The sequence below is a fragment of the Petromyzon marinus genome, chromosome 31 (assembly GCF_048934315.1).
Source record: "Petromyzon marinus isolate PM22_M1 ecotype Great Lakes invasive population chromosome 31, UKy_Petmar_22M1.pri1.0, whole genome shotgun sequence".
In the NCBI taxonomy this organism is placed as follows: domain Eukaryota; kingdom Metazoa; phylum Chordata; class Hyperoartia; order Petromyzontiformes; family Petromyzontidae; genus Petromyzon; species Petromyzon marinus.
The window spans coordinates 15,528,097-15,554,104 of NC_133697.1; the positions used below are offsets into that span (position 1 = coordinate 15,528,097).

Genomic DNA, 26,008 nt, shown 5'->3' on the forward strand with positions numbered 1-26,008 from the left:
GAGGGGGACGGGAGGGGAGGGGAGTGGCCCCAAGCGGTCCACGGAGGCAGGGATCCGAGTCGGGCCCCTGTCGATCAGCAAACGACACTTGACGGTGATGATGGAGGATTTCAGAATCTATTCTATTTTATTTTCACCTACGTGACTTTACCCAATAGAACCAAAGAGTATGGATTTAAAAATCTGCCATTGACGCAAAAAAATGTCAGCGGAAACATGAGTGCAGACCGGAACACAGATCCACAACACTCACAGATGTACAGCATTGCATGTATAAAAGCCCCCTCGCTCCCCAGCCTTATCCAGACCACCAACTCGAAAGAACTGAATGCATAGCCATTTTGCTTCCAGAGGAAAATAGTAGCAGCGACCCTTGATGTATGTACTATACCGATGAGTCCTAACGAGGACGGAACCGCCCTACAGTTGTCTTTATTTCAATGCTGCCTGTTGTAGGGACGGCCACACTTTCTCAACTGTATGAGTCGGCCGTCCACTTGAAAAAATGTCCACACGTTCAGTTCTCTCCAGCTGGTGGTCTGAATAAGGCTCAGAGCTTTTGTGCACGCAATGCTGTACCCCCCTCGTGTGTGTTGTTTAATCTATATGGGATCGAGTGCAGCCATGTAGGGGTTATATGAGGATGTTAATGCGATATCCGTGCTCTTACCAATATAACATACTTTGGACACCGCTATACGGTAAAGATGGAACTTTATTGAAATGGGAGCGTGGGCTCTAAACACTCACACCCCTCCCCTGACTGTCCACCCAGCAGTATAAATGGATAAAACGACCCTGACGCCTGCTGTATATTTGGAGATTGCGTGTATTTCTCTCTCTCTCCGTGGTCGAGAGGATTTTTCTCTGGGCCCTCTTGTTTTTCCTTCCACATTTAGAAACATGCAAGGCCGTAGCCATGGAGTCAACATTGGGGGGGGGACCAATTCTTCCAGGGTGTCTAATAGTGTATTGTATTACATTGCTCTGTTTTTACTTTTTTACCATTTCTTGTTGCATTGTATGTAATGGCAGAGATTAGGGTATAATAAAGTACAACCATAACCACAATCATATAAACAGAAATCTATGCATTGATTTATATGAAGACAAGTCCAGATATTGTGGCCAAGGTTTAGCAATTGTTGTTTTTATTTACATAGCATAGCAATTATTTTTTATAGCAATATATTGGGGGTGAAATTTTGAGCATATTTTAATATTGGGTGGGAAAAGTCCCCCCCAATATATATTATAATTACGACGTTTAGATCATTGGGTTGCGATACATTTCCACGCAATAAGCCACTTCGTTGAGCTATCATTTGTGGACAAGTTGCTTCTGAAAAAGAGCTACATAGCTCATTAAGATTTCCCTGTTAAAATAAGTGTTGGAAGTGTGGTGGGGTAAAGGGTGGGGACTGCTCTTCCAAGATGCTTGACCAGCGTGGATGAGTAGGCCAAATACCCACGAGAAGGGCTCTCTAGAACTCCCTCTCGCGGAGGCCAATCAACCAGCAGTGGCGTGAGGAAGAAATTGCAGGGCTACACATTTCCATTTTATTTTATATAGGAAGCCATTGGAACTATGCATTTTTAAATCTAAATAGAAAACAAATGTCTTATAACCATTTTTTTATTGTCCTTCCCCCGCACATCCGACTAGCACGGTTGGCTACGTATGGTCCGAATGAAGTTCAACATACGGCACATGCATATTCCATACCATAAATTGCTCTTGGGTACCCCGGGCCATTATTTAAGACACGCAGTCTCGCCTTAATTCGCGTGCCTTGTGGTGGCTCAAGGAATTCAATCCTATGGAAATTACCATCGTTTCATTCATGACATTGTATGATAGCGACACGATGTGGCCAGCAGACCTCGACATTGGCATGGAGCCCTTGAACACGTTACTGCCATACACAAGAATAGAATGTGTTGGTGTGTTGACTTCACCTGTACAGGTTGCCGTCTCTAAAATAAAACGTCAATTGAACTTCAAAATGGAACCAGCCTCACTATCTACAATTCTGACTCAAACGCACGGGTTACTTCAGTGGGACCGAACTCGTCTCCACACAGCCAAACACCTCCCACCTATCGCTGATCGCTGATCATTGCCGATTAACGGTGGCGGCGCGAATCCCCATGCTTTCTCCCCAGCATCATGGACTCGGTAAAAGTGCACATTTCTTGAAGGCAATTTGGCAGAAACACCGAGATCGTTCTTTCATCTCAATGATGGCACAATGGTAGATTTTATTTACCCTACATCATTATGCAAATTGAGAGCGATGGAAACTCTGCGTTCTAAAAGAAGCCAGAATATTTGCGTCGTGCCTTTTTCTCAGGTTGTCGTGTCTAATACCTCAACTTCAATGTCAAACATCGGATGTCCCAAATTGGTGACATCAGGTTAAAAATATAATAAACATCTTTGCAATCGGATTTTTTTGTACTTTTGCAAAGTCAAATATGTTCATAGTATCTGCCCCCCCCCCTTCCTCTCCCTGATGAGTTGTCTATTCAACTCTATAGCGGAGGTGTGATATTAGAGAACGTGCCAACTACGATCGTTATTTGTAGTAAAAATATTCCAACTGTGAAATAACAGGAAATGTCTAAACTTCACACGATTTCCCCCTGTTCGAACGGCAAGCTTGTTAACACACCCTGGAATGCATTCTTATTTTCTTCCAAGTCAGTATCTACACGAAAAACTTTAAATGTTTGAGCGTGTAAAGCGATTTATTGTCACAAGAGCATTTTCAAAAAAGATGCATAATAAAGGGAAAACTGCTTCGTTTTCACTTTGTAGTGCATAGGAAGGATGTGTAGTCGAAGACACTGTATACCACCATGTATATGCTTAATTCCCATACCCATTCTATTGCTATAAACAGAACTATCTTTTGTTTGAAAAAATAATTACTCTAAATTATATATCCATTATTTAGAAGCCAAATTATAGATTACGCCGGCCATGATTAGCCAACATCGTATATTCCTCAACACAGTTATTTAAAAGAGGAAGTTAAAAGCAACGTTAACCTTCGCAGCACTTTTATAAGTGCTGTGTACAGGTGAGGGGCGCGAACGCGAGTGTACAAATAGCAATTAGGAATCGGATACGCAGAGCGCTGTTATCACCTAAATAAACATCACGGAGCACAATGAGCATGAGGTCCCTTGCGCAGAACCTGCGTGTACCAGTTATAAGGGCACTCAAAGTTTGAGTGAAAGAGACATTAAATATTGTCGTCGCTAACAGCACTGCAGCAAGTGAAATGATCACAGGGGCGCAGCCTGTGGGTGTGGTGGGTATCATGCTAGCAAATGAATAAACCCGCACTTAAATCCAAACCACTCACGAAAAAACATTTAACAGCATATAAGCACATTTGCCGTAAGTTGATACACGTGTTTGTAATCTTAGATATTTTTGTATGATTGCATCAAGTTCAAAATAAATGTCAATTCTGCTTGTCACAACTCTCAGCATATTTCCCTTCACTGCCACGAAGCTTCAACTCGCACAGCACAACGTCCACACGCACTTCGGTTAAAACCCAGAAAGTGGAGAATTTAATTCAGAATCCATAAGAACAATCACCAATACTAACTATACAGTATTACACAATTTTTTAATTTACAATTATTTTACACCTGTAAAAAGCACCATACCCCCCCCCCCCCTTGGTGGTACAATGTCCCATTTTTTGACAAAAATCCACACTATATCCGTAACTTGTACCGTCTTTATTTCAGTAACTTATAAACAGAGAATGATTCTCCAGTGCCACTTAAGAACAAAACAAAAGGTCATGATATACTTTCTGTAGTGACGAGCGCTTTGGCTGTTTGTACAGTGTCTATGAGTGAATGGAGTGTTGGGATTTCCGATGCTTCAACACCAAGCTTCTCAATCTGCCATGAAAAAAAAACACACGCCGTGTCGGCAAAGGGAAGGAGAGAAAACATCATCAATATTTACATTCTACTAATTTTTTTGTACATATTAACATTTTATAAATCCCGTTACCATACTTTTAACACAACTGCGTTCAGCATGAACGTTCTAACACAAAATCTGTTTGTCATTGTGAAATAGAATCGTTACCGACGCGAACACATTCTCTCCGAGTGCTGGATAAAATATTTCAGGTATGCGCAGGCAAATCAATGTCAACCAAGACAACAGGGACAACGCTGTTGCTTCGGCACAATAGACCTGCCCCCTTCATGCTCCACACTCCCCTGCAGAGAGGCGAGACTTGGACCATGCTCTACGACCAAAGCCACCTTGTTATCTATAAATCTTAATTCTCGGCAAGCCTAAGTGGAATACCTTGATTGCCCTGCACACGTGTGTTCTGGTTCAATGGGATTATTCTATAAAGGACAGAATGCTCTCCATCACGCTGTTATGCCGAGGGGCAGCTCTACGCATACATGTGCAGCACAAAAGTGGATGTGCGTGCATCAAGTGCCCTTCACATAAAAAATGCCTGCGATGGCTGTCCACGGTTTCAACATGTTTTAATTTCACAAGTCACACACACAATTTCGACACATTCACCGAGTTAAAAACAAGGCCCGCTGTTTGTCTGCGTTGTCTTAAGACGCGGTCACATTTACGTGCTGACGAGACTTTCCCTGTCCTTCCGCCGTTACCTGCTGGCGGAAGGCCTGCGTATCCAGGTAGAGCTGTAACCGGATTTTGTCATCGTCCGTCAGCCCTGTACCGCTTGTTGCTGCCGCCGCTGTCACCCCTACCCCCGTTTTTCTCGCCTGCTTCAGCCTCTTCAGGCTCTCTTCCATCTTGCGCACGGACGTGAGTACATCGGAGACCGTCTCGTGGTACCTGCGCGCATCGCGGCAAATAAACACACCGATGCATTCTAACGCGTGAGGTGGTAACGATGGCTTTGTGTGGCTGCACTACTGGCGTTGGGTGGCTTCTGAAACCGGTCCCCTCCCATCTGCAGGGAGGGTGCGCGCCTCCAAGGCCATGATGAAGCTGTGCTCCCATGCAATCAGAGTTGAATGCAACCCCATTGGTGGTCAAGATGAGATAATTCGAGGATAAATCGAATGTAAAACTGTAACAATGGTAACTATCCCATCTCCACCTATACACATTTTATCACCCACTAGTCCAGATGAGTCTGTTTCTCTTTCCTCTGGAATGTGACCCAAATTAAAACATGCGTGTATCTCGCTTACAAAACAGTACCTAGTTCCATTGAACAATTATATATTCCACACAATGATGGCTTACTTCATTGTTCCAGTCCAGGCTCAGGACCTTACTTTTATTCTCTGCATATGACCAACTGCCTATAAAATAAAAATTTCAACTGTTTCCGTACGGCGTCTTGGAACTCCCGTCGCGTCTAGACGTAGGGGGAGTCCGCGCTGCATTGCTCTCGATGTGTCACCTCTCCGTGCTTTTCCGCAACGAGTCGAGGATCCAGGCGTGCAGGCGAGCGTGCTCCACGGCGCCCGTGTGCTCGCTCAGCATCTGCTCCAAGGGTCGGAGCGCATTCTCCACGTAGGGCGAGGGCCTGCTGGGGGCATCCTGCAAAGAGACAGACACAGAACTCCGATATAGCCTTAGCAGACTGTTGGCGCAAGATAGTGAGCACCTATGAAGGCCGGCATGGCACTCGAGGGGGTGGAAGGCCAGCACCATGCCCGACCGCCTTTGTCTCCCTAGTGGCAATGTTTTACACACCACACCAGGTACTCGAGGGGAGACCCAGGGCCAGTTAAAATAATCGTCATTGGTGTTGGCTATGGACGGGATTCGAACTCGGTTTGCCGGATTCGTAGCCCAGCATGCTAACCGCTATGCCATCACTCCCCAAACCGTACACACACAAGCTTATCAAGAACACATGCATTTGCGGTGCACACACAAACAGTTCTGTAAAGGTGCACCACTACAATTGTTTTCTCCAGAGCCTCTCTCTCTCGAGGGAACTTTGTTGACTCGCCCACACAGACTACCCACACTACTCCACCGGACACAACCTGCTGATCAACTGTGGGACACCCCTTTAAACTGCTGCGGGGGCAGAGGCCGGCAGGGTACTTAAGAAACCTGCCCTTCGTTTCAACCGCTGCGCCGGGAGATTGAACCTGCGAACTTCAGTGCTCACCCAGAGCTGGAAATGCTATGACACGCGCATTGTCTTTGTTCTCTGGTCTGACAATGGTGAGACTATGCCATGTGAGACTATGCCATGAAGAAGACGGTCTCTGGTGTAGGCCAATCAGTTTAGAAGACAATGCATATTTTATCAAAGCGCTTTTGTTTGCATGTTCACCATAAGCACTGTGTGTGGTTAATGCAGTGACTTGGTTCCTTGCAAAAGGTATCCATTTGGTGTTTGAACATCTTAACACCTGGTTTATTGCCAGAAAGGGTAAACACCTATTCTTATTTTTCAGAACTTGAGTGTGCTCATCATTGCAACATCCGCCCCTATTTAGGAACTTATGGTAATTCATGCGTGAATGGGGTTTCTATAAACACACAGCCTTAATTGTATTTTGCTTCCTCGCATAGCACGGTTAAGGTCATTTAAATGTGTATCAGATAGTTCCATATGGGCATCAGAAAGGATTTGTTCAATATTGTGCAATCTATATTGGAAGACAATCCTAAAACTAAAGCCGCTCTGCTATTGTAAATACCAAAACAGTGACTGTCTAACGTACATTTCAAGTTTTGTTGCTGTTAAAAACAGACTGAGAAGTGATGGCCCAGTACAGGGCTGTAGACATTGCAGCTGTAATGGAGGGTTCTGTGACATCCCGAAGGTGATAAAAACATACAACTAACCATGAATGTAAGGTTTAGGGATAATAAAGAGATCCATGTGTGTGGGATGGCTCATGAATATTTTGTTTGTTTTGGGTGGGGTTCTCCTTTGGGGAGCGGTGGTTCAGCAGTTCGCGTGCAACGCTACAAACCCGGCAACCCGAGTTCGATTCCTGCTCACAACCAACGCCAGTGACAATTATCCGAACCAGTCCTGAGCCTCCCCTATGTAGACTTAGCCTCAAATGCGATGTGTAAACATCGTCACTCGGGAGACAAAAGCGGCCGGGCGTCCTGCTGACTACCCACCCCCTAATATGCCGTGCCGACCTTCATAGGTGCTCGCTAACAGCGCTTGCTCAAAGAGTCTTACAGCTATACGAGGGATCTTTGCCCTTCTCCATTACGATCGTACTACTACTTACTTCGCCTCCCAGCCCTCTGGTAAAGGGCGGAGGGCTCAGATATTACTCAAAGCTGATGTTAGCCATAACCAATAATCCCAGGTCGCCAGGATCACAGCAGTGCTGTAACCTCTACATGGCCACTTCCTCCTTGATTAAAGGCTGCACATTGAACAACTGCCACGTTAGGGACTAAAATCAAACAAAGTTCTCCTTATCAGCCATGACCAAGCCACTGCTGGATGCATGCATCCCCAAGCCATCTATGCCTATCGCAGTCCCCTTTCCCACCGGCCTTCCTCTCACCATGAAAGTTGCGCTTGCTTACTGACCAACTGCCGCAAAGTGCTTTTGCCTCATCCTGTATAGCCATGCTGATAAACTCTGGCACTCATCACCAACCTGTTTTCCACTAGATTCCAGTTTTCGGCCAAATCTAAAGTCACCACTTTTACCATTCTCATTCTGGATTACTTATGGTGATTAGGTTCACAGTAGGCGTTGACATATCATCAGCAACTTCCAGTTGAAGAGAACTCAAGTCTCACAATCAGTGATACATGTGTATGTTGAACTTCTTTAGCACCGTGCATAGACAACCGTGCTAATCGGAGGTATAATTATTATGCTTGTTAACCCAAGAATACCTCATGGAGTCCCAAGCCTCTCGATGGGGAGGGTTCTGTCATGTTTTTGCAGTAGGAGGCAGTACTCAATCAGTCATCCCAATTGAGTAATTTGCAGGTGATTTTTAGCACTGGAATGTTTGTCCAATACGGGTTACACTGCATATATATGTGTTAGCTATTGGAGGAGACGGAGAACATGGAGGACCCGTGCAGAAGAGAACATACAAAATCCACACATAAAAGCTTCCGAGTCAGGAATCAAACCCACGCCCTTCTTTCTGTGAGGCACAAGTGTTACCATAATCTACCCTGCCGCCTAAAGTGCCACGTCCATTCAATCTGAGATAACGCAGCCCTGAATAATACCTCAGTAGATGTCAGCTGCGATGCTTCCAAATTAACAGAAAGATTCGAACCCACTTTTTGAGATAATATTTGAGAAAGGGATATAGTTCCAGGGTAAGGTATCGTTTTCTTAAATGTCTGCAGTCTAGCCTCAGGATAGCTTCCCCTGATGTGTACATTGACGTCTACATAGCCCACGGTAATAAAGGGGAATCACCTGGCTCCGTGCTCAGTGCATTTGCCATAAAGCACTGAATTCTGATATCATCTTCTGAGATTCAATTTCTCCATTTACAAGAATCTCCTTGAACTCTAAGCAGCAAAAGGTGCGTCAACAAGTACACCCGTCAACAAGTACACCCGTCAACAACTACACCCGTCAACAAGTACACCCGTCAACAACTACACCCGTCAACAACTACACCCATCATAATAAGCCACGAGTCATGTAGCTGGGAATGCACGACCATAAACTTCTTCACCACTGCATTCTGGACTATGGTCAAAGCTCGGCTTATCTCTGAATATATTGTACGCTTTGGCATAAACAAAAAGGTTGTAAAGAACACTCCTAATAAATTCAGCCTCCTATGTTGTGTTACATTTTCACTGATTTCTGTAAAAAAAAATACAAGCTTGGTCGACGTCTCAGACTCATTCTTGGAACTGCCAGACATTCATAACTTCCCAGACACAAGGCTGTGCAAGTAAGTACACATTTTTGATCTTCAGCCGCCAACAAACAAGTTCTGATATCCAGCTCGGAGGATACTCCACATTAATTGGCCGCTAACACCTTAATATACAGAGGACTGCAGAGCTCGGGTAATTGTTGGCCCCGGCTCACTGAGCGGCTGCCTTCCTGCTTGTCTGTGGTTTTCTCCGAGTCGTTCTCTCTCTTTGAGCGTGAATACTGTGCGCATTCAACATTGAGAATATTATTAATAATTTACAACACTTTCTGTCAATCCCATTTAAGACTAATAATAACTATCTAGGCGACCTGATACAGTGCTTTGGATATGCAAGCATCACTTAGTTGTTGCTGTGGGTCCACATATTTTGAAGCAAGTTACCAGTATATAGCCTATTGAGAGAGTTTGGCCCTTGTAATAGGAACATGGAATTTCCACCACCGGCTGAGAATCGTCGATGGACACGAGCAATGCATCTCGTGCTCGTTTGAGCAGCAAGACACTCGCAAGTTTACCACCCCCACAAGGAACATGCCATGGAGAGAGAGGTCTTCACCCAGCAGTGGGCTGACAAAGGGTCATGCCATGCAGAATGCATTGCCAACTCAAGGCCCCGAGCAGTCTGCTATAGGACACCTTTCAAATTACATTGCACCGTGTTATTTTAATTGTGACCAAACAATTCCTACAAGGCTATTTGGTTGCCTGCAGCTCTCATACAAATCCCACACAGGCCCTGTTAAGGAGCGGCGAAGGGGTGCGTGGAGGGTAGGGTGCTGTGGTGAGTGCGGGGCGCCGTGGTGCGTGCGGGGCGCCGTGGTGCGTGCGGCGCGCCTGCTCGCCTTGTTGGTGCGGCGGTAGAGCCGCGGCACCTCCTGGGCACCACGCAGGCAGCCCGAGCACAGCTCGGCGAGCTCCCCCGTGATGCGCGTGCCGCATGCCGGTACGGCCCCCTCCAGGGCCGCTCGCGACTCCGCCAGCGCGCCTACAGCGGAGGAAAGCACACCGTCATCACGTGACGCCGCAGTGCGGGGGCACCTTGCGCGTGCCACTGCAAAGTGACGGGAGCCGAGGGGGTCACGATCTGAGGCGCATTCCACGAGACGATCACGACTACGGTAACTTTCACAAATGTTGCAAACTATTTTATTCCTATGTTTAAAACAATGTTTTCAATTAATACTGATTTTCTTTCTGTTTAACTGAAAGGAAATAATTTCAGCAGAACAAGCTGCAGTGATTTTATTTTTAAATGTACCATTTACAACTGTGTAGGTTTTCGCAGTTTTGCTGGAGGGCTCTCCGGGATCACTCGCCATCGACGTAAGCCGTGCCTGGCAATCAAACCGAGGTCACCGGATTTATAGTGCAGGGCGCGCCAACCACTGTGCAAACACGCAGCCCTGCCCGAGTGGTGATTGTGGTTACGTGGTAGACGAGGCAAATAAAGTCACATGTTAGAGTGCACAGCATCAGTACTTTCATGAGCACTAGCATGGCGGCACCTAAAAGTGTGTAGACATGGACCACACTAAGAGGAGAAGCCCTGTTCTTACGCTTCAGGTCTTTCGGTAAAGTCACGTAGATAGAAAAATAAAAATAAATCACGACGTTTCATTTTACTATCTACGTGACTTTAGTGAAAGACAAAACGAGTATGAATTCCTGCAGTCACGAAAGCTTTAAGTCAAGATTTAAGCCCCGTTCTCATGCACGTCTCCCATCAGCAGCACCCTCCACCCACGCGAGGTCCTGTGAGTGCGGTATTGTGCGTGCCGGAGCAATGGAGCCCACCGGAGAGGCTGTCATAGTTTTTGAACCCCAAGAGGTCCAACCGGGGCTTGATCACGGTCTGCAAAAAGTCTTCAAGCTGAAAAAGAAAAAGGCATGTTTCACAAGGGGCCCATATAATGTAGCACGACATCATAATTGCATTACACATGACTTTATAAAACAAAGCTACTCTGCTCAAACTAATTTTTTTTTATCCCATCAGGTTTCGGTGTTGTCAACGTCAATATTTTACATTGGTAACCAAACAACAGATTTCCCATTGTATGCTCATAGTACTTACTAGCAGACCATTACTAGGCTGCACACTTTCCATGGCGTATTAATGGATGTTATAAATGATAACAGCCAACGTGAATACGGTTGATTCACACTTTAAAAGTATGATGCATCACTGGTTGGGTGTATGATCAATATGCTAATGTCTTGGCAGGCAAGTTACATCACACCGTAGTATTCAATATGATGTAATACTACACAGTCAAACTATTCTCAGTGTAAGATATCACTTTCAGGAGATTACCATTGTGATGACGCACCCAAATTAACTGCACTCATTCTAGGCTATTCATAGTTTAAAAGTATTTGTGGAGGTAAAACTATTCAAGAGACCCTATATCAACACACATATTCCCTGCCCTATTGCGTGCATCCAATTTCAATTCCCTACGATATTAGCTTACAATTCAAACATTTGTAAGTTTCAATCATTGTGGTGGTTGGGTGTGTCCACTGAGCCATAGCAGAGAGGTCTAACAAATGGAAAGGTGTGATGGTGGGGTGTGGGAACATCAGCATTGCCCGTGATGACGTCTTGACCTTTGTATGAAAAACCCTCTATTTCAATTTACAGCCACTTTGTCCAGCCATGTCACGTGGGCCGAGTGGGTGTTTGACTATTGTAGTTGCATGAGTGGGTGTGTGATCACTGTGGGGTGTAAATGGGTGTGTAACCGAATGTGGGTGTGTAACCGCTGTGGGTGTGTAACCGCTGTAGGTGTGTAACCACTGATGCTGTGTGAGTGGGTGTGTAACCACTGATGCTGTGTGAGTGGGTGTGTGACCATTCTACACAATGCTGCTCGGTGTGCGCGCTGGTGAAGGGAGAGGTGCGGAACTGGTTCAGATATCACTCGCCACCGACGTTAGCCGTGGCTGGGGATTGAACTAATCAGAGTGCAGTGCACAAACCACTCACTGTGCCACCCACAAAACCTACCAAACGCTAATTTTTATTTAGCTTTCAAATATATAAACAAATCCTGTACAATACAAAACATAGCTACACACAAAGTATGGACTAATTTCTTTTACGAAAACATATCAACATCTGACGTACCTTTTTCTGTATCCTGTCACTATCACCAACGACTGATGCCAGCTGGCCACATGACGGGGCTTTGGAGCTCGACACATCAGAGGCGGTCCTGCCCGTGTGATTCTCCTCGCCACCCAGGATCTGCACCGAGGGCGACCGCTTCACCCCCGCGCCACCGTAGGCGTTGACCGCACCGTGAGGCTCGTGCTGATGTTGATGCTGCTGAAGCATGGAGCCAAACCCGGGGGTGGACTGCGACGGCTTGAGCCCTCCACCCTCCCGTGGTGGATGGTCGTGCGGGTTGGGGGCCGGAGGCTCCAGCAGCTGCATGAAAGTCACAGCGAATAATGCAGAGGGGCAATCAAGTATCGCACCACCTGAGTTACAATGAAAACCTGTAATACGGTAGTATTACAATGATATACTGTAATTCAGTATTATTACAATTATATACTGTAATTGAGTACTATTACAATGATATACGTAATGCGGTACGTGTATACTGTAATACGGTACGATTGCAATGATATACTGTAATTCAGTACTATTACGATGTTGTACCGTAATACGGTACGATTACAATGATATATTGTAATACAGTACGATTACAATTATATACTGTCTCGCCCGTATCGACAATTCACATCTGTCATTCTGAATGTGTGGCGTGTTCACGGGGACTTGGCGTTTACGTAAATAACATGAGCACTGAGTAGGGACTCGTACCATTGACATCTGTGGTGGTTTTTCACAAAGTACATTTTCAAGTTTTTATGTTGTTTTTTCAATGGTCATTGTTTTCCAAAATGAGTGTTTCTACCTCACATTTTAGCAGAAGGTTCATGTCTGTCAGAACCTGTACCACAAAAATACTCTGTTTGAAACCAGGGCAGCCCCTCAATCATCAAACCAGGATGCCAATGCCTACACAAACTAAGCAATAGGTTTAGTTATTCACTAAATTAATGAGATTAAACATGTAACCAGACATGAGATGAACCTTTGTGATTGTTCACCACTTCCCCTCGGCAGTATCACCAATAATTATTGGTAATATAATGTAATTATAATTAGCATTATATTACCAATAATTATTGGAAATAATTATTGGTATTGCGATGCTATAAATAGCATCGCAATACATGACGGCACATTCCAGATCGCCACCTAGTGTTGGCTCAGACTCCAGCAGTATTGCTGTGGCCTGATGTGAGAGACGCTCTGATGCTACTGGATTCTAAACGTAAGATAGACACCTACGTGGCTTTACCGAAAGAACCAAAGAGTATGAAAAACACAATTTAAGTCACAAATGCCACTTCTAAGTGAAATTGCCAGATTTGGTTTATTTCTGCTCTACACTCTGAGGACCCACACGTGGTCTCACATTCTGACCTCTTGCATCCAGATGGCATAGCGAGCCAGCATCTGCAGCGTGACCTTCCAAAAGCGATGAGCCAGGGGCGGTAGGTACACGGGGTCGGCCCAGCACCTCTGCAGACACATCCACAGCCCGTGGGTAGCGTGGAGCCGGAACTCACTGTCAGCTACACAAGGGACACGGCAGAGAGCCGGTTATTACATGCAACAACATTGTTGCGTGCAAATAGGCATTACATTTAAATGCTGTAAGTAATTCATATTTTTAATGCATAAAAAGGCAAGCATGCAGTTTTTTCATGCAAAATTATGTACAAATGTTTAAATAGAAAATAAAGCACAGTATATACTGCACAGCATGAGCTCTACCAATATTCAAACGTAGGCAGCTATTAAAGAACGGCACAATGTATGAAGCTTGAGAAATACATCATCGAAAAGCATGACCCTCGCGATACACAGGGTCAAGCCGAATGCACCGTAAAACCTTTGTGGTGTTGTGTGTGGGTAACATCAGGTGGAGACGACTGACCTGGTGCCAGCTGGAGCCCTGAATGCAGCGCGCTCTCCAGGTTTTCAACCAATTCCTTGAACCTGTATAGCCGAAACAAAAATCCAATCCCTAAGGTTGTGTCAGCATCACTAACAGTACATTCCCCATCACCAACCATCGCCGTAAGTGGGCTTGGGCAGGACATGATGCTAGAAGGGATGAGGGCCGATGGTCAACAATAATCATGGAGTAGCAGCTGAGGGATAAAAAGTGTCAGAGAGAGCATCCACCAAAGCGGAGCGGGGAATCAGCTCGTGTGCGGGTGCTGGGTGGATTGTTACGTATATCTATTGAACTTATTTAGTACCGTACGTAGCCAACCGTGCTAATCGGAGGTGCGGGGGAAGGAAAACAAACTAAACACAAAAAAACAGTGGATCGATCGTGACAAACATTATATTACTATCATTTGATCACAACATTAACGATGTATTTTCCTTCATTACAGTTAAAGTTTGTACATAGGGGCATGTGTCAAAGGGAAATGTTGGTGGGAGTAAGTCCTATTTATACATGACTTAATCTGATAATTGCATCTTTAAATATAATCCACCTACAACAAGCGATTACATACACCTTCTCTAAAACAGGCAAGACCAAGCGTGTAGATGTGCAAGCTATGGAAAAAAATCTGTACATGACAGCTAAATTTGTCAGCCGAGCACGAGGCCCTACAGGCCATAGACAGCACGTGCATCAATCGTGGTGCATGAAACCCACACACAATGGTAATGGTGCTGAATGATGGGATGTTATTCATGCTTTGCCTTGTCCCTTCACGGTAAACAAAGGAAAATGAGCCTCCTCTGCTTTATTTGTTACTTTCAGTTATTTCCCCCCCCGCGCCCGAGTGATACACCTGCAGTGGAGCCATGCAGTGTACAACAAGTCTTATGGAACATCTTGCAGCCACCACAAGATCACGTCGTACAAGGAAGTGGACCCAGAAGATGGGCAAAAATAAGCAACCACACTTTGAACATTTTAAACAAATTTAAGGATCATCCTAATAATATGCATGGTGTCATTTTGAAGGTAATTACCGATAATTTTGGAAAATATGCCTGATGGAATTGGTCAATGGATTGACACGTATATTAAAATGAATGCACCGTCCCCATCCCAGCACAAATGACACAGTTCGTATGAGTGCGTCCGACACCGTGGTATTGTGTGAGCATTTCTCCCTTTGAAAGAAACGTGGACACATTATTTATATCTGAAGTACAGTCTTCATTGGTTGACATTCTATGCCTAAGTAAAAAAATACTTCATGATTATACTAATGATTACCCATATATTTAACGTGTCTAAAACATACGTCCAAAATCACAACCGCCCAGACAGAGATCACTTCGAGTCTCTCGTAGGCTTTATAGGGATAGCCTTCATGTGGTGTACCCACAGACATTCCATGGACAAGGTAAGATAGCACTGAAGATAGCTCAGCAACCCACATGGACCTTGTCCTGATTATGGTTGACAAAGTTAAACAAAACGTTGCACCTAATCACTTAATTTGGTTGTGGGAATTTTTCTGAAACTCACCGGTGAGCGACCTAAAACAATAAACATTTGTGCATTTCAGATTTGTATTCGTGGCTTTTAATTTGTTTTTATGTCGGGTGGTAAAGTGTTCTTAGCACAGATTTGGCGAGATCATTACACGGCCTTGGCAAAAAAAATCTATTAGGAATATTTGAATAATTAGAATCCCAAACTTAAAGATTGATGAAAAATCAATACACATGATGAATTGTTTTGCATAACATGCATGGGATTTACAAATTAGTGTTACTCTTTAGGTAATGTGATTTGCTATCAGGGACTGTGGTGTACACATTGGAAAGGCATAACGACAAACGCTCATGCCAATGCACCATATAAAAGTCAAAGTAATTTTCTCCTCAATTAAGCACTGAGGCAGAATCCTGCGGGGTACACTTACCGTATCTGAAAGAACACGGACAGGCTCCACTTGTTTGAAAAGCTCTCGTAGGCCGCGTGTGCACGCAGCCGGCGCACACTGGCCTGGGATGCGCACTGCCTCTCAAAGGCAGACACAAACTCCATGCTCATGTTGTATTTCTGGTTTCAGCAAGGGCATTGTGGTTGGGAGTAAAAACAAAACAAAATTTTCCATCGTCATCATCAGCCAAGATCTATCAAATGCTGGACAAAGACTGTGAAGGATGTCGCTATCCTTCACAGTCTCACGATGCCTGAAAGACATTTTTACTCAGGATCTCTGAGTTCTACGTGAATACAATCACACTGAGTAAGATGTGGTAAAGATGCAACCCTGCAATTGCTTACTCACAACCACTGCTGGTGGAAGGGCCTCGCCACGAGAGGGAGCTCTAGAGGGCTCCCCTCGAGGGTATTTTGCCTACTCTTTCACACTGGCGAGTCCCCACATTTACCCCACCACACAGGACCTGCCGATCGACTGTGGTTGGGCCCGTTTAAACTGCTGGGTCTGCAAAGGAACAGGGATTTATGCAACTTGCACTAAAGTTTTGACTGCAGTGCCGGGAGATCGAACATCCAACCTCTGGATTACAAAGTCCAGTGCGTTCACCATTCCACCACGGCAGCATCCTGTCAGTGTAACTCTGAGATGCGAATGAAGGGTGAATAGGCCCACCTCGTGGAAGACATCGGGATTCCCCGCATTGAAGATGGAAGAGAGACGTTGCTCCAAACACCGCACCATCTCAGGCCACACGGAGTTCACAGGGAAGTCGTAGCCATGCACAACCTCCGTTCTCTCCCCGCTGCACGCAACAGACTCACGTCAGTTTATATCCACGCAACCACGGCAGTTTCCACTTAACCAGTGTCGAGACTAGGCATGATGAACGAGGTATTGCACTCTTCATCATTTCACTGCCACCTCTTTGCGAGTTTAATAACAAAGTTCCTTTTAATACAAAAATTGTGCAATTGCTGATAAAAAAGGATTCAAGTAACCTCACACCCGACTCCAAACACATGTACAGACATTATTGACTGTTCATTCTATGATGAACAGCAAATGAGCAATACAACTGCTCTATAATCTGATTAGACAAATAGGAATAGGTTTTACCCTTTTAACTGGCACAAAAACTGACACCTTTATTCAAGGCATCATGTTTGCAATGACCACAACACAAGCAGTCAAAATGCAAACAAAAAAGACAACTCTGATAATAATATGCACTGTCCTTGAATTTGATTGGTCCACACCCGAGACAGCTTTTCTTAGAGCCTAGTCTCCATTGGTGTGGGACCAGAAGACGCCAAAAGGCGTACAACTCAAAAACAGCGCACTATCAGAGTATTGAGGGCTCGGGGTGAGCATTAACATTATGAGACCTCCTTTGCCAGAAACAAGATATAGGAATAGGTTTTACCCTTTTAACTGGCACAAAAAAACTGATTAGACAACTCATCATAGGTGATGCCCAACTGATAAGTTCTTGCAATTGAACAGTAAAACGGTTCACCATGCTGGACTAAATAACATTTAACTAAAGCTACTGGCACTCAAAAATGAGTCAAAGGGATCTCATGCTCAAATGAGCCTTGAGCCAGTGGTGCCCCATCTCCTGTTAACAAGACTGAGCCAGTGGTGGAAGTTCCATGTCCCGAGGGCAGAAGTCAGTATACCCGTAGGACTACCTCACTGTTCATTTCCCCAGTGGTACTCGCTTTATCGACCCCAGAGTCAACCCTCAACCAAGACATGAAATTGAAACTTCCTGGTTGCGGGCCGCTTGCTCTACTGCTGAGCCACCTGGCCAGGTAGTACCGAATTAAATAGAACGTCTATAGTAGGTGTACCTGACAAGTGTTCCCATTGTGACTTCCTTGAGCAGACGACAGTGGTGTGGTACAAACTCTAGCAGCTTGCTGTACATGCCCTTGAGACCCTGGGGGTGGCTCTGTACGTACTGTTCTGAGACGACCTGTAAGAACAGCAGCGGCGGCAGTAGCAGCAGCACATGACACCGCATTAGTTTTAAGATGTACCGCCAAAGTCATCGTTACACAGTGATAACATGGGACATCATAAATGCAGGAATTCTGGTATAAAAGTTATCACTCACCCAAACTAAAATTTTGCTGTGTTTCCCAATAAAGTAATTTCCAAGTTATTTTTCAAATTTTGTTCATTGGACCATAACTCCTATACACAATGCCCTATTATTCAAATTCCGTCAAGTGATCTTTAGTATCCACTGTGAAACATAAAATGCACATCTATGGTACGAATTAGTTTTAACCAGGCCCACCTCCTGGCTTTTAACCGTGAACCTCTGCAACAGCTGTTATTGTGCTACTGCTGGGCCATATCACTGCCCCATGATGATCACGATTTCAATTGTGCTCGTCCACCTTAACTGTTCCTAATGCAACACCCATCTGACTCCCCGTCACGGTGGTGGCTGTGCGCGGTCTACCTCCTCAACAAACGGCCTGACGAGGATCTGCGAGACGAGAGCCTCTGCGTCACGTGTCTTGTCGATGGTGGCGTACGTGCGCAGGCACTGCCGCACTACGCCACCGTCGCCCGCCTGCAGCCCCTCCAGCAGCAGCCCCTCCAGTGAGTGCTGCAGCGTGGCCGTGATGCCCGCGATGCGCTGAAAGATAAAGATCCCCCATATAGCCTAAACATACTATGAAAGCCGGCACGGCACAAAAGGGAGTGGGTGGCCAAGACTACGCCCGGCCTCCTTTATCTCCAAAGTGGAAATATTTTTACACACCGTGCCAGGTACTCATTTGAGGCTGAGTCGACCTAGAGGAAGCCCAGGACCGGTTCAGATAATCATCAATGGTGTTGGCCGTGAGCGGGAATTGAACTTGGGTCACCGGATTAGTTGAGCAGCACACTGGCCGCTACGCTACCGCTCCCTACACTACATACCAACACGTGGGCACACGCAGGCGGCACATGCTGGTACGCAGTGTGTGGGGAGTACATATCGCACCTGTCACATGTTACACGTATCAGCTGGGTCTTTGTATGGGGGCACCATTGTCACTGATGAGTGAAGCTACGCAACGAAACTGGCTCTATGGTTTGTTAATGCCATGAAATAATTGCACGGCCTAACTTCTCACACACACAATATAAATAACGGACCTAATTCAACACTAGTTTCCTGACATAATATTTACTGCCACATATCCATGCAAAGAAGTTTCCAGCAACATGTGGATTGAGGTTCAACATGTTTGGACACCATGTATCACACTAATATGAAGACATACAGAACGCGTGGGCAGTTCCATGTTGTCAGAGATACAAGTCAGATACTTAAAAGATTTAGGTCATCAGTATAATTACAAAGTCGTGTTTTACTTCGGAATAGTATGTGTCCACCTTTCTTGATTAAGGGGAAATGGTCACAAAATATCACGGCATTGGACTTACACTTAAACTGTTTCATCTGTGCTGCGATGCCGACATATTTCAGATATATTTTCTAAAACTACAGATAATGATGTTAACAATTGCAACCCGTTTGTATTATTAGGACAATTTAGAAACATGTTCTGGGTTTCCCCAATGAATGGAACTGCCCATATAGTTGACCATATGTGCAAAGATTTTAAAGAGGATTAACAGCTCTCTACCAACTCTGACGCTGCTCTTGATTGTCGAGGACCTTGTCAGTTGTGCGCTCATTCTTACCGGGCGGATATTGTCCAGTAGGGGCATGCCTTTGCTCTGAACAGCGTAAAACTGCAGCTGGTTAAACTCGGTGGCGATTCTTTCCAGGGTCTGCCCAGCCAGTGGAACGCTATTGGAAACAAGGATACAAAAAACACAAACACCTAATATTGAGTCGCATTTTAAGCTCAACATTTTACACCATATAGAAAAAATGTTCGCTGCCTGGCTGGCGTGCGGGCAAGTGCGTGGTGGTGGTGGTGGTGGTATCACCATAGGATACCTGTTGGTGTCAGAAGCAGAAAGGCCGTCCCTGGAGCCTTGCGTTTGAAGGATTTTCTCTATTTTTTCCACTGAGCGGATCACGTGCATTAACCTCTGCAGGCAAGCCTGGGATATGAAGACAATGCACACTTAGCACAATTTAGCAATCCAGCAGTAACCACCTCAGTGATTTGAAGTCATGAAGAATGTGAAAGGTCCTTTAGTGAAAGACGTGAAAAATTAGGTGTGCGATGATTAATACAGCACCAAACTTGTCCCTGGTGCCATGAAATGTATATAAATCTGTATGCACACACACCTACTAAATTATAAGGCACACTCACAGATTTCGCTTTATATGCAGAGGGAAAATATGCACCTTTTAATCCAGAGAATACAGAAATAACAATATAACATATATACAACCCTATTCAGGGTAATATTTTGGTTGGTTTGTTAGCACCTCACCTTTTTCTTACGAATATCTGTCCTCTTGGCCAGCCTGTCATCAAAGGCTTGAATGACTTCGTTTAGTGCAGACCTCACACACTACAGCAAAGAAAACATGATTTACCTTATGTACCAATACATGTTTAATGAAACATTATTTCTTAACAATGAGCGGAAAAAACACAAATCGACTCTCAGCCTTTCAGCAGCCTACGAGAGAACTGATGTTTATTTGTCCACAACAGAACTAAATTTGCCACGTGTGCTTTACAAACTTAAGATTCTGCAAACTGTAAGTTAATGTTGTGGTGTTGATCCATGTATTCCTCTTTCAGGTCTCTCAATGTGATTCCCATAATGCATCTCTCTTTCCTTCCTATAGCCGCTGTTCTCACATTGCTATCGGGCTGGCTGCCCAGTCTCCCCCCTCCCACTTGTCTGTGGAAGGCTTCCCTCGTCACCCAGCTACTTGCATTTCCCTATTCACGTTATCCTTGCATCTTCCTCTCCTTCCTGCATGACGTTTCCTTTCTCACTCCGCACCTCATGGCCATACCATCTCAGTCTTGCTTCCCTTGCTTTGTCAACATTAACCAGCATTGCATCTCTCTTTGTATACTTAAAGTGAATTTAACAGACCGCTTCTTAAACAATGCCTTTTGAATCAAGAGGACCTGTTAATGTGAAAGCCTTTTTTAACCAAAATCAATGATGCATGCCTTAACTATTGCTTTCTTGAAAGCTACTGGCAACCTAGGGTGTAAATTTGATAATTTAACGTTCCGAGAGACTGTTCATTTTCTACCTTAACATTCAAAGGCCTTTTTCAACCAATGGTTACCTTTTTGATAATGCCACCTGTCATATTTTGCAGCCTTCTTTTATTTGTACAATTGTCTATGATTTCCTGTGGTTCACATCCATGTGTTATTATAACTATGTTATGAATATGATCTTGATTTGTTTATTTATTTCTTCAACCTAATTTTCAAATTATCTTCTAATTCAACTTTTAATAGCCTTCGACAGAGGATATCTCCTGACAGCTCTTCTATAATGTGTATTTCATTCCATTCCATTTCATAAAACCAGTAAAAAATGATAAAACAGTGCAATAATAAACCCAAACCTTCATAAATATATGCAGAAATTTGCTAAAGCATTACGACTCTGAGCCAAGAATGCCTGTTGACGTCACTCCACATGCTGCACCCCCCCCCGTCATTAATATTCATGAGTGGGTGGATTTTTACACTCGCGCAGAAGGTCGAGTGGAAGTAATTTTTTTCGCAAATTTGCTTTAAGTTTAACGTTTCTTTATTGAAAGTTAATCTAGTAAATTATTCTGCACAGCAACAAAGTGGATTTGATAATAGGTTTCCCCTTTTTTCTGGCAACAAAACAGGTGTTAAGATGTTAAAACACCAAACTGAAACCTTTTACAAGGAATCATGTCTGCATTAACCACAATACTTGTGGTCAGAATGCAAACAAAAAACACACTGATTATATATGCATCGTCTTTGAAACTGATTGGTCCACACCAGAGACAGAAAGTTGTCTCTGGTGTGGACCAATCACTGCCATTAATACAGTGCTACAGTAAAATGCAGTGAAGTGTTTGATGACTTACTTTCGTGCAAGATTCACTGACATTAAATTAACACAAGATAAAATTTATACTTTGCTCAATTTTTTTCGTAAATATTACAGCTTCCGTCCTAGGACGTGCAAACAAGCTAGTTTATAATATACATGTCATAATAAGTAAAATCATAAAACAACTTAATGTGCATTATCCTTGGAGGGAGGCAGAGCTAATGTGGAGACAAAAAATATTACCAGGACTTCCTCTCTCAGCTGCCCCAGGGGTACTCGAAGCTGATTTAATGATTTGTCCATTCCAACCTGATAGAAAAACGTAATTACATATGAAAGCGTTACAGATAAACACAATAAAAACATGGAAACTGCAGTAACATGACAACGAAATTGTGTTATAATTTATACTTATATCCCATAACCATAAGTCACTGCTGCAATTTGCACTTCAATTTCACAAATGCTTGTAACTTGTGTAACTTTTGTTGATATATAACTAATTATTATTAGCCAAGACTAATTAGAAAATCCATTGAAATTGAGAGAAATATAAATAAGTTTAATCGCTCTGACAGCTACAGGCTTAGTGCGGCCTGGAAGCGTATTATTAAATAAAATATATAATACAATGACAATTTCTTATAGGGAAACAAATACCAACGAATAACAATTGAATGATTACCAATCTATTATATAATTACAATACCCTGCCCGCGTCAAATCACTGCACGTGAATGAATTAAATGATGACATCACCCTGCTGCTGCTCTATTTAAGACCGGGAGCAAGTGGAGGGCCCCACCATTCTGGCAAATTGCCCGATGAAGCTGGATGTAATTACCAGCGAAACGTCGTACTCAAATTTTAAATGATGTTGATTCACTCTTCAACACACCGGTGGGCTAAAGTAGTGAACTATATTTCTTTTGTAAACGTGACACATTTTTTACTGTTTGGCCGTCGGGTGGTGGAGGTTTACGACACATTTATAAAAAACGCGATCTAACCCAACAAAAACCTTTATTATGAATTATGCTATATAACTGCATACATTAAATATGAAGTCATTTCCCCCCATGTACTTGCCATTACACGTTATGTTTGGTATGTTATTAAAGACACACTTTGATGGTGTTGTGGTGGTTTGTCAATCACAGCTTTGATGCATCCTTATCCCTGAAAAGTTGGACTAAAGAGGTGAAAAATCATATACTGTACTAAATCTAGAATGTACTGTACTAGAATGTACTGTACTAGTTTGGTGAAGGAAAAAAGACACCACTGGAAAAGAAAGTAGAATATGTAAATATAAAATTATTACATGGACTGAGGAAAACCATGAAATAGGCAGATGAAAGTAGGTTAGAGTGCTTTTGTAAAATTATTTTTTTACAATAGAGATCAATGTTCATAAATAAGAACGCTTTCAATCATCTACATTTACAGAGCGCCCTATATCCAAGGCACTCTACAAGGGTTGTAAATGGTACAATCAGGTTAGCTAAAGGTGATATGGTGGCATGTGAGAGGAGGGGAAAGAGAGGAGTATAGGGATGAGGAGGGAAGTTAGTGGGAACGGGAATTACAGGGGTACCTAGGGATGGAGGGAAGGATGGGCCAGGGAGAAGAGGTGGGGGTCTTGAGGGAGGAGCAGAAACTAGGCAGGGAGGGTGCTTCTTGCTTCATGTGGAGGGGAAGTGTGTTCCGGTGCAAGGGGGCGAGTAGGGAAAAGGTGCGGAAACGGGATTGTGCACAAGGGGGAAACGGTGAAGAGTAGGAGAGATTGAGAGCGGGGCGGGCGGGAGGGGACATTGCATATTATCTGCAATGACATGTGTATAGAATTGAACAAATGGTGAAAAGTACTCAAGAATAGTGCAGAAATGCATGCTGGGAATTACACCGACAGAAAATGAAACACGTTGATCAGAGAAGCTGTTATTCCAAATTAAAGACGTAATAACTCTTAATAAATATGCGTTGGGGCAGCACTCAACTCTTTGCGATGATTGCAAACAGAAGTGAATGGTGAGAGATTGGCAGGCAAAATAGTTGATAGGGCTAAACAGACCACTTCAAACGGAGTGATTCAATCAGGTGATGTGCAAGAGATAGATCATGGATTCACAAGGCAATGAGAAAAGCCGATGGTAGTACTTTATTCAGCCGTCGATAGATGACGGCTTTGGAAAATTATTAATTGTAATTAGACACACGGCTTGCATGCAGCATTCAATAGCATACCCATACGGGCTTTCGAGGGCAGGGGGTAAGTCGTGGAAGGCAAAAGGATGTGGGTGGCTTGCGAGGTGGGGGTGGCAGGATCAGTGCCATCTGTTTGCTGTGCCACCATATCCTGTTTGCTATGCAATATCATTGACCAAACAAAGCCGGCGATGTAGTAAAAAAAAAACCGAACACCATGGCCACCCTGCCAGCCAAGACAATGAAGTGCAAGTCGACTCGACTGATGGAGGCTGGCAGGAAGTAAGTAACCATGTGATGGGCCCGCGTACCAAGTTGGATGAGAGGTTGACGAAGTCCGCGTAATCTTTGTTGATGAGCTCCACCATGGAGCTCTTGAGAAGTTTGTAATACACCTCCAGGTCCTCGCGCAGCACCTCCAGCTGCACGTGCTTCTTGCATTCTGCCACGAAGCTGTCCACATCAAATCCGTCCTGTGGAATGTTTCACGAAACGTTTTAACGTCATACGTTCTGCTAAATGCAAATAACACAAACCACAAGGCTGGCTTGATATTTGCCTGCATTACAGCTGATACGGAGGTGACGTGTCAAGAAAGTAATTCACGTCGTACACTTAAAGACAACCCACACGATTCTTCAGCGCGTCCGCCAAGTCAAAGTGTCCCCCTTGTCTGAGCCTGCGTTGCTAGGGACAGAGTGGCGCATGTAGAACTGATTTTACGGGCAGATCTGCGTGTCAGTAGCTCGTCCCCCTACGGGACGTTTCCCGGCTGAGAGCCCAGCCCAACGACCGCGTATATCGCAAAGTTCTCAGCTTGACACGTAGGCGAGGAATATTAGATACAAGACACCGACACGTCTACATATTCCAACAGGGGAACTCTAATCTATCGCATGTGGCACCACACACAGCTGCCATAGCAGCCGTGCTGCGCGCCTCAGCAGCGTGCTCCACGAGCCTCTGTCTTCTCGCCCGTCTCTCCCGTGTGTTCTCGCCTCTCAGGCCTGCTGCCGGGCCACAACCTGGGCCTTGCTTAGTTTCACTACGGACAACGAGGCGAGATCTCGGGGAAAGTGGAGGGCAGAACCTGCCCCCCACCCACCCACCACCGCTACGACCCGACTTCTTCCCCGACCCTGCGTCAGAAACAAATGTGACATGCACGCTTACTTTCATGAACTGCTCCCTGTCGAAGCACAAGCTGCTGCCGCTGCCCGGCAGCAGGACGCCCCTGGGCTCCGAGGCCATGTCGCTCGAGGCGGCGTGGGGTCGAGAGTCGCTGTCGCTACCGCGAAACGCGCGCGGCGCCCGGGACTCGCGGCGCCATCGCGGCGCGGCACCTGCAACGTAGACAGCCGTGACGTCACCGTCACGTGGGGCACTCGCCGCCAGCGGAGCGACGTCATCGCGGCACGCGACGGAGTGGCGTCATCGCGGCACACAGAGATGGGCCGTGACGTCATCGCGACGAGGGAAAGCGGCGTGTGACGTTGGCGCCTAGAAATGGGCGACAATTTATGGACGTGGCAAATGAATCTCAAGAGAGGAAGAGAGTCGGTCAATGCGAAAGGAAAGATGAGCCTGGACTTGAAACAGTGGCAGGGAGTTGCGGCGCGAGTGGCAGGGGCGGGGGGAATGTTCCAGACCGTGAGGGCATCAGAAGCCAATGAGCGACCTACCCGCTGAGTGAAGGTTGACCAAATTTCGATTTGAAGCTTTCGTGACTGCAAGGATTCATCTTCTTTGGTTCTTTCGGTAAAGTCACGTAGAATGAGAATAAATTAATAAAATAACACAATAAAATTCTCAAGACGTTTCTACGTGACTTTACCGAAAGAACCAAAGAAGATGAAGGTTGACCACTCAAAGCTT

At 44.8% G+C, this 26,008-nt stretch overlaps 1 protein-coding gene across 1 annotated transcript; it reads right to left on the minus strand.

The window, feature by feature from the left end:
* Nucleotides 1-2,732: 2,732 nt before the first annotated feature.
* Nucleotides 2,733-25,526, minus strand: COG2 (component of oligomeric golgi complex 2). The gene is made up of 18 exons (XM_032964208.2): nucleotides 25,307-25,526; nucleotides 24,445-24,606; nucleotides 22,169-22,234; nucleotides 20,345-20,425; nucleotides 19,896-20,002; nucleotides 19,634-19,742; nucleotides 18,396-18,575; nucleotides 17,776-17,900; nucleotides 16,595-16,724; nucleotides 15,896-16,035; nucleotides 13,927-13,988; nucleotides 13,410-13,561; nucleotides 12,036-12,338; nucleotides 10,700-10,775; nucleotides 9,748-9,890; nucleotides 5,445-5,584; nucleotides 4,678-4,867; nucleotides 2,733-3,930 (listed from the first exon to the last, which is right to left on the minus strand). Exons 1-18 carry the CDS (start codon nucleotides 25,382-25,384, stop codon nucleotides 3,826-3,828), a joined length of 2,349 nt encoding a protein of 782 aa, XP_032820099.1. The 5' UTR covers nucleotides 25,385-25,526; the 3' UTR covers nucleotides 2,733-3,825.
* Nucleotides 25,527-26,008: the final 482 nt, after the last annotated feature.

Excerpts from the sequence above, each read along its gene's own strand:
- COG2 (XM_032964208.2), bottom strand. The coding sequence starts at position 25,384 with ATGGCCTCGGAGCCCAGGGGCGTCCTGCTGCCGGGCAGCGGCAGCAGC. Across the intron at positions 4,868-5,444 it reads TTGCGGAAAAGCACGGAGAG|GTACCACGAGACGGTCTCCG; the intron begins GTGACACATCGA and ends CGATGCGCGCAG. Across the intron at positions 3,931-4,677 it reads CGCAGGCCTTCCGCCAGCAG|ATTGAGAAGCTTGGTGTTGA; the intron begins GTAACGGCGGAA and ends TTTTCATGGCAG.